This window comes from Limulus polyphemus, unplaced genomic scaffold (assembly GCF_000517525.1).
Source record: "Limulus polyphemus unplaced genomic scaffold, Limulus_polyphemus-2.1.2 Scaffold5122, whole genome shotgun sequence".
NCBI lineage: Eukaryota > Metazoa > Arthropoda > Merostomata > Xiphosura > Limulidae > Limulus > Limulus polyphemus.
This window is the reverse complement of record NW_013670732.1, coordinates 27,760-37,685: the sequence shown is the minus strand read 5'-3', so window position 1 is coordinate 37,685 and position 9,926 is coordinate 27,760. Positions and strand designations below refer to the sequence as shown.

The 9,926-nt window shown below is 33.7% G+C and overlaps 1 protein-coding gene across 1 annotated transcript in view; it reads right to left on the bottom strand.

Annotated features, from left to right (window-relative positions):
- LOC106472157 (dachshund homolog 1-like) overlaps positions 1–9,926 on the bottom strand; it is a 47,253-nt gene that overhangs the window by 18,992 nt on the left and 18,335 nt on the right. Inside the window, exons 4-5 of the mRNA XM_022400758.1 lie at positions 5,460–5,742; positions 1,359–1,450 (exon numbers count right to left, since the gene is read on the bottom strand). Coding sequence (XP_022256466.1) covers positions 1,359–1,450; positions 5,460–5,742 — 375 coding nt within the window. The remainder of the gene's footprint in view (positions 1–1,358; positions 1,451–5,459; positions 5,743–9,926) is intronic.

The following is a 9,926-nucleotide window of genomic DNA, read 5'->3' as shown; positions in this document are numbered from 1 at the left end:
AAATCACTTCAGCAGTACTTAAAATCACTATAGCAGTAAACGAATCACTATAGCAGTAGACGAATCACTTCAGCAGTAGACGAATCACTTCAGCAGTAGGTGAAATCACTTCAGCAGTAAGTGAAATCACTATAGCAGTAGGTGAAATCACTATAGCAGTAGGTGAAATCACTTCAGCAGTACTTAAAATCACTATAGCAGTAGGTGAAATCATCAAATGACTAGCTTTAACATATACGATGTTACAGTAAATTTCGGGGAAAGAACCTAAATATACCATGGAATTATTTATGTTGGTTCTTCAATTAAACAAGGTTATTTCTACGTAACGTACCAATTTATAACTTACCAAAATATATTTCATAAAAATGTAGACCTATATAAATAAGAAATTCCAAGAAAAACTTTGTTCCACCGTATTTTTGTAATGTGTGCAATAGAGGGCGTTAGAGCGTTTTTATATAAACTGTTTACAGAAAGCCGTGGTAGATAAATCACAGAAGTGTTTGTATGTTAATTTACTTGTTTTTTCAATAATTTTATATGTGACTCAACATTTCATCTGAGTCTTCTCAGTTTGCTTGTTTTCCTCCATGAGTGAAAATAATAATGATAACTTTTACATTTACAGCCTTAGATATCTGATGATATACTAAAATAATCAGAGATTAACTAAAAGCTTTTTAAAAAGTTGTGCAAAATAAACAAAATAGTATCTGTCGTTATCGCTATTATCCACGAACCTTATCCTAGCTGAGGTTTGTTTCGGTTTTTCTGTTAGCTATATTACTCATATAGCTTATCCTAGCTGTGGTTTGTTTCGGTTTTTCTGTTAGCTATATTACCCACGAACCTTATCCTAGCTGTGGTTTGTTTCGGTTTTTCTGTTAGCTATATTACCCACGAACCTTATCCTAGCTGAGGTTAGTTTCAATTTCTCTGTTAGCTATTACTCACGAACCTTATGGTAGCTTAAGTCTGTTTCAATCTCTCTGTTAGCTATATTACTCAGGAACCTAATACTAGCTTAAGTCTGTTTCAATCTCTCTGTTAGCTATACTACTCACAAACATAATGCTCGCTTAAATCTGTTTCAATTTCACTGTTAGGTTATAAATTTTAACTCGAAATATGAAGAGAAAGAAGACAGTGAAATAGGATTTTCTCTTTTCCATGTATTGAAACAAAATATTACAACCGTTTCTCAATTCTACAGTAAATATTATTTGTTTCTATAAGCACAAAGCTGCACAGTGAGTTATCTCCGCTCTTCCCACCACAAAGATCGAACCCTGAATTTAGCGTTGTAAATCCTCAAACTTACCGCTGAGCCATGGAGAAGAGGCTGTATTACTTACCGTTTTGAATGATGTCCTTTGTTTGTTTGTAATTTTCATGCCCGTAATGTCGTTCTCTAAGTTCACCATTCTGTAGTTGATCATCTCGCATCCTACATATAGAGAGAGCACTAGTGTACGAGTCTTATACCTCACACATTCATGTTCTTTAAACTATAAGTGGAAACTACTACAGAGTGATACTCACACATTCCTGTTCTTTAAACTATAAATGGAAATTACAGAGTGATATTCACACATTCCTGTTCTTTAAACTATAAGTGGAAACTACTACAGAGTGATACTCACACATTCCTGTTCTTTAAACTATAAATGGAAATTACAGAGCGATATTCACACATTCCTGTTCTTTAAACTATAAATGGAAATTACAGAGTGATATTTACACATTCCTGTTCTTTAAACTATAAATGGGAACTACAAAGTGATATTCACACATTCCTGTTCTTTAAACTATAAATGGAAATTACAGAGTGATATTTACACATTCCTGTTCTTTAAACTATAAATGGAAAATACCATGATATTTACAATTCCTGTTCTTTAAAATATAACTGGAAACTACAAAGTGATATTTACACATTCCTGTTCTTTAAACTATAAATGGAAATTACAGAGTGATATTTACACATTCCTGTTCTTTAAACTATAAATGGGAACTACAAAGTGATGTTCACACATTCCTGTTCTTTAAACTATAAATGGAAAATAGCAGAGTGATACTCAATTATCATATCAAGCCTATCTGTAAATGAAATGACTGCAAGAATCATCCGTTCTGAACAGATCCTCACAGTATCCTACACACACTATTCATATTACTAATCTTGTAGTTCTCAAAAAAAACAGAAACAATGCTAGTTTGTGAGAAAAGCGATTTAGGTTTGCCGTATAATACGGCTTTGAAACCAGTTAGGCTATAACCAGACTTTCTTGAATAAAACATACGTTTCTCAGTGTGTCTCCGATGAAATTATCTTCCCAAGAATCTACTTAAAGCAGTTATTCCCCTGTGTGGGGAATATTTTAAGATTATCTAGACAGTTTGTAAAACTAGAGGGACTTCGCTTGTGTAACGTGTACGTGTTAAGATTCTTTTAATGTATATATATTTCGTAACTATTATTTATGTATAAATTTGTAATTAATGGTACATCTGTTTACAGATATTGAATATAAACAATTTGTTTATAAGCTGACTGTTGAGTTTGAGCAAACACTTTGGGAACACAAAGTTTTACAACTTAGTACAACAATATACGTTTTCCATTACGAGCTCTTCTTTCCGCCATCCAAATTATCAATAAATGTGATTGAAAACACGACTCTGAAACAAACATGAAAATAGTTATTTTTGTATCTAAGTGTTCTGTTTTTGATGACAATGACCTTTGACCAATTCTAATTCATCATGGGTTTCCTATTCATCACACTCATTGGTGGTATCTAAGCCCCATGATCTGTCGAGTACGCCTGAAACAACAGTACATTAGGTTAAAGCTTTAAACCACCGAGGGTGGCGCTGCAATCTTTCTTGGTGTCAGTGGAATGATTAATGCGTTCGATGAATAAAATTCCTTTTTTTTGTTTTCAGTCGAGCGCTAGCTGCAATCCATCATTCTGCCAGTTTAAATTAACTCATGGACTGATAAAAATTTGCCAGGATCGTCTCGTAAACCAACCACGCAATCACTTTTGTAAACTTGTAGGCCTATCCTTTACACTAGAAATGACCAAGCATTAAAAGGATGTTTGTTTTTTTCATGTTTTCTTAGATCTTGCACATTTACGGCGTTTTAGCATTGGTTTGGTGCATTATATGAGTAGTGAAATAGTAGTCTGGGTATGTTTCCTTTAAAAGAAGAAGAAGAAGACATTTAACAAGTAACTGTTAACAACAGTTAATGTATATACATATTAGAAGGCGTGTAAGTGAAACGACGAACTGGATATAAAGTCACGAAGATGAAGATATCTCACAACTGACATATTTAAACTCAGTATAGATATATCTTATTTATCCTGAGAAGATTCAGGTTGTGACAACAGTTAAACACTTTCTACATAGATAAGGCTAAGCTCTTATTGTTTCAAGAACTAAAGTATTCACCGAGAAAACTACACGAGAACCCTCTTGAGGCGTTTCGTGCAACTTGTTTGTTTTAACTCAAACATTTATTACACTTTGTCATGCGCAAAGAAACTTAGTAGGTAAGTTATTAAGGGGAAAGTAACCATTCTTACTAACATAACAAATCTTGGTTTAGGGGCAGTCTCAATTTAACACAAATCTTGGTTTATCGACAGTCTAAATTTAACACAAATCTTGGTTTAGGGGCAGTCTGAATTTAACACAAATCTTGGTTTATAGACAGTCTGAATTTAGCAAAAATCTTGGTTTATAGACAGTCTGAATTTAACACAAAACTTGGTTTATAGACAGTCTGAATTTAACACAAATCTTGGTTTATAGACAGTCTGAATTTAACACAAAACTTGGTTTATTGACAGTTTGAAATTATATTTCTATTTTGGAATTCCACTTTACGTTCGCAATTATGTTTTGTTTTATTTTGTTTTAATTTAGAAACAATTAATTTAATTGTTCTTGCCTTTCTAAGTCATTCAAATCGTTTATTAACTTTAAGTTTATTTTTGAAGAAGTCAACGTGTTTATAGATTCTTAAATTATATTTCAACTTTATATTTTTCAGTTTCTCCCCACCTCGCCATGTCAAAGTATAACTTGTCAATCTACAGAACACAGCGCTTCAATAATTACTAAACCAAAATTTCTCCGTTTGTATTTCTTACTCTTTCCGTCAAATGGAATATTCTGCCCCCGAGCGTGATTTGTTTTTATAATATATGATATCTTTAATCTGGATTTTGACACAATGCTCTAAGTTTTAATCATGTGGCGCCGATATCTTAACTTCCAATCATACCAGAATGTATCCATATTCCAGTAACAATGAACTCAAAAAATAAAGTCACAGAACTGTTTCAAATATCTCTATGTCTGCACTTTTTTTAGTATGTAGCTAGTCAGCTTAAAATCGAGGAAGGAAGAGGAAGGAAACGTTTAAAATTAATTACAATTCTACACCTTTCTGTAACGACACTCGAAGCCATTCTGCGTTGACTCACTATAAGGTTTCTTTAATCTTTCCATCATAATTACTCAGATATTTTTTATGTCTAATTCACTCACTGATCTAAGTTAAATAATGTTCAAGTTACTCTTATTTGGAAGAGATGTTAAATATTTCTTACTTTGGTTTTAGTAACGAACTGGATTGTTTAGATCAGTTAATATTACTATTACAATGTTATATAGATAGATAGATATATACGGTGTCCGGAAAGTATGTTATTCAGTGTACTTCTGAGTGTGTTTGTAAACAAATAATCAATTTTTGTACATAATATATATAGATGTAATGTAGGCCATCCTTTCAAAATGATTTTAGTAACTTGAAAAATTATAAATAACTCGATAAATGTAAACTGTAAATACGAAATAAGTTTGGCACACAAAGATACAAACTGTAAAATTTCAGATAGTTTTAAATCCACCGCTTTGTTTAAATACCAAAAAATAAAAAGTCACGAGAGAAATAAAAAGAAAATGATTTGTAGTTAATGAGCAGAAGTTGTAGTGTAATTAGGAGCTTTCATAACCTTAAGTATCACGAACATAAACTATCAACTATTATACTAGAACACATAAAAATGTAAATTTCTCCATCTTTAAGAAAAGGGGGAAATATTACACAACTTTGGGGTATTCCTCTCAAAACACACTCCTGCGCATCTTTTATTGGAGACCAGTCAACGTGGGTTTATGCTTCAAACGTAACATAAAAGTATTAGTTCGTAACTACTGTAATCTTCAGGTAAATATTAAAAATTGGTGTTTTTTTTTCTTGGTTTTCATCTTTTTTTTTTATATCTTGTACTGCGCATTCTAAGAAAATTTAAAAACGGCTGGATGGTTCGAAAATTATTATAAATTTAGCGTAATGTTTCCGCTATTCTATTTTCATGTAATTAATAACTTAGGATAAGGATAAAAAAAACTATAACTAATACACGTACCTGTTTGTGACGTAATCATCCGTAACCTGCCGGGATCTTTCATTGACGCTAATACCCTCGTTTCGATGAGTTTGGGTGTGACTAGGTGCTGTTAGTCCTAAAGTACTAGTCACTGGAATCATGCTATGATGAGACACCTGGTGGTTTAACGCAATGAAGGGCAAAGGGTTGATGTGAGAGGGCGCTCCAGTTGCCGCTGCTGCAGCAGCTGCAGCTGCCGCCGCTTGCGCCACCATGTGGTTGTAGCCATTATGTAGAAATGACACTTTATCCAAACGGTCCCCTACAAGATATTTAAAGGAGGAAATTGGTGTAATTAAATTCATTGCTATAGATATGAACATTAATGATTATTGGTAATTGTAGCCACCACGGTCCATACATTGTTGGATTTAATTGTTGAAACAAAAAGTTCTGCATATTTATTTCCATTATCTCTCCTTAATAGAACGTTGAATTATTACTAGAGGGGTGTTATTGCCTAATACGAACAACAAACATATTCTATTTTCTTCATCAAAGGTTCTCAAACGTTTTAACCTCTGAAAGTAAACAATTCCACAAACTCAACTAACCGGGTAGCTAAAAGTCAACAAGAAATAAGTACTATTTTAGAATAATCCATAATAATAGAGTTCCACAAATACAGTTTATTTTAAAACTATTTTAAATCCTGCAAAATAGTAAAAATAAAAAAAGAATAACATTTCCTTCGACAATGTTTAGGCCCGACATGGCCAAGTGGTTAGAGCGCTCGAGTCGCCATCTGCGGGTCGCGGGTTCGAATACTCGTCACACCAAACATGCTCACCCTTTCAGTCGTGAGGGCGTTATAATGTGACGGTCAATCCCACTATTCGTTGGTAAAAGAGTAGCCTAAGAGTTGGCGGTGGGTGGTGACGACTAGCTGCTTTCCCTCTAGTTTTACACTGCTAAAGTAGGGACGGCTAATGCAGATAGCCCTCGTGTAGCTTTGTGCGAAATTCATAACAAATAAACAGCAGTGTTTGTTGCATCTTCTCAATTCCTTCGCTAACCCTAGTTTTAGTTTCAAACTCATTACTACAACGTGCTGTTACCTGATCAGTATATTTACTTGATGAAAAATCTATGTACTGTAATTTAAAAATCTTAGTTCTCAGGAAACGTGAATCCCCCATTATCATCAACTCCACATCTATATTGTAATAAGTTGTACGCACGTAGAATCTTAAGCGTTGTTGTTAAACTGTCCTCCTCTTTCTTTTGTTTTATTAATATTCTTGTTCAACGAACTGTTATATTTTATGTATTCATCTCCTTAAATCGAAATCTAATTAAAGGGAAAGACCGAAGTAAATTAGAAAAAAAAAAGAATATTTAACAAACAAGACGATTAATTAATCACGCATATTTACAACGGACAAACCACTATGGCTTTGTTCTGGGTTTTAAGGTAAGGATATTTTTTTATCTTTTTACTATTTTATCTATTGTAACAAACAATGATAAATCGTGTTACAGGCCCATTTGTTACGGTTAAAATATGACAGGTGACTTAAACTTTTAAGTTGTTATAAGACAACATAATAACTCGATTGTATAGAAATCAAACTTTGATTTAGTTCATCTCTTTAGGTCCGTCTTCTACACTCATTCAGAAACAGCCGAAAATTAAAAATATATTTATTAGCAAAAATATAACAATGTTTTGACAAAGCACCATTGACTGCACTTGTTTATAAGAAAGATCAAGGACACCGAACATCTGAAACAATGAATTCACGAAGAGTGTCGGACCATTGACAATGACACGAATATGGTTCGCAATGTTCAAAGAGAATGGAAACACTGTAACCAAACTTGTTTCCAATTACAAGGACAGCATGTGCAACACATCCTGTAAAATTCGTTGAAGTGTCTATGGTTCCAGTATTTTTGGACACCCTGTAGTTCTGAGATCATCATAGTAGTTTACAATATGCTGAGTTGTATAGCTTTGTTTTCATTTTTGGCCTTAGTTCTTATTGGTAGTTTCAATATGAACGATGCATGGACGAACAAACGGATAGGTCACAGAGACAACTAATTAGCATCACTCGCAGTGTTTGTCTAACTTCGATTCAAATAATGGGATTGTTTGTCACTTATAACAAACCCACAGTTGACAGAGGGAAGTGTTACAGCACCATCGCTGTACGAACCTTGGCTCACCGATCCGCAGCACAACACGCTAACCACTAGGACACGCGTGGACCTTAGAAAAAGTGAAATAACATAACCAGAACATTCTGACGAGAATAACTAGTTTCTCAAAAAGCCAATTTTTAAAAAGAAAATGATGTTGGTTTTTAATCCAATATATGCTAATTTTGAACATTATTATATCACAATAGTGCCGTCGTGTAAGATGAATGAATTAATTATTTAGCAAAATTATTCGGAACGTTGTAGTCTTTTAAAGAGAGACAATGTCCTTGTATAGAAAAACAAGGAACTTTGGAAAACTGATTTATTTATTTATCTTTATTTAAAAACCACAAACTGAAAATCCGGCACTGATGGAGAAGCAAAGATGAAAATCAAATCTATTATTATTTAGTTCCACCGGTAGGTGTCAGTGGTAAATTCTGGAGTTCGACTTCCCTCTGTGGATAGAGCTTTGTGTTAAAAGAAAAACAAAAATGTATTGAGAGGATTGAAAAGATCAATTATTCTTACTTGAATGAAGTATTTACATTAGATACATTTACAAAATTCACAGTGTTAAAGAAAAAAATATTTACCCTAATTCTGATGCGTTGTGACTTAATAAAATTAATCTTTACCCTAATTCTGATGCGTTGTGACTTAATAAAATTAATCTTTATCCTAATTCTGATGCGTTGTGACTTAATAAAATTAATTTAAAATGACATTTTACCAACGTAATAGTTGTTGTTAAGCGATTTTCTAATATAAATGGCGTTTCAACCATTACTGTGTCTGTGGTATCATAGCCGCCGGCAGGATGAGTCCTGACATCGGAAAAAAGGCCTCATCGATACGGGATAAAACCGTTATAGTACAGCGACTGACATACAGTTATGTACTTTTTTTTATTTACACTTGGAAATTGTTATTAATAATTACATAACCGTACATCATGCGAATTCCAATACAGAAACAAGTCCACTAAAAGCTCGACTCTGCAAATAAACCAGCAGGATGATAACAATTTCAAGCTGCCTTCACCAATTTTATCAAAAAGTTACTTTTGGTGTGTCTTTCACCAATGTAGAAAAATCGTTTGTTTCAGTGAATGAGACGCTTTTTTTCAGATTTGTTTGTTTCCAAACTCTAGGTGAGGTCATACAAGGACTTTATGCGCATAATCTAATTTGTTTTTCCGAAATGAAATGATGGCATAAAAGTTATTATCGCCCCCATAGTATAAAAAAAATTAAACTTTAAGTTATTATAAAACGGAACAAAAGAGAATGAACAATATGTATGTTTCTGTAACAAACACACACTTAGGGTACATTAAAGGTTAGCCGTCAGTTTCAACTCACCAAAGGAATGAAACTTATGTAACAAACACACTTAGGGTACATTAAAGGTTAGCCGTCGGTTTCAACTCACCAAAGGAATGAAACTTATGTAACAAACACACTTAGGGTACATTAAAGGTTAGCCGTCGGTTTCAACTCACCAAAGGAATGAAACTTATGTAACAAACACACTTAGGGTACATTAAAGGTTAGCCGTCGGTTTCAACTCACCAAAGGAATGAAACTTATGTAACAAACACACTTAGGGTACATTAAAGGTTAACTGTCGGTTTCAACTCACCAAAAGAATGAAACTTATTCTTTTAGTGGACTTCAACGTAGTCCACCAAAGGGGAAGTTTACACTTAACAGAAGTAAGCACAAGTCAAGCAGTTATCGAAGCTTTAACTTCCAAAGTTATGGGGCCTGGTGATTAGGGCACTCGACAATGTGAGAGTCACACGTTCGAATCCTTGTCACACCGAACATGCTCGCCTTTTCAGTCGTGGGAGCGTTATAATGTGAAGGTAAAAGAGTCGCCCAAGAATTGGCGGTGGATGGTGATGACTAGTTACCTTCCCTCTAGTCTATCACTGCTAAATTATGGACGGCTAGCGTAGATAGCCCTCCTGTAGATTTGCGCGAAATTCAAAACAAACCAAAGTTAATAGATATATATATAAAATAAATACAATACTGAACATTGTATATCAACGCAGTACCAGTAAGTGTAAGTTGACGATTTGATGTAAAAAGGCATTCTGTATACTTTAACTTAAAAGTAAATGGCAAACTGTTAAAAACGGAACGAAAAAAAATACACCACAACAATACGTTTCGCAGCTGTTAACATGGCATCATCCTGGTTTTATCTGTTTAATCATTTTGAAATTATCCACTATGTTACTGCACAAATAACAGTAGCGTTTGAAATGTCATATAATCTACAACAAAC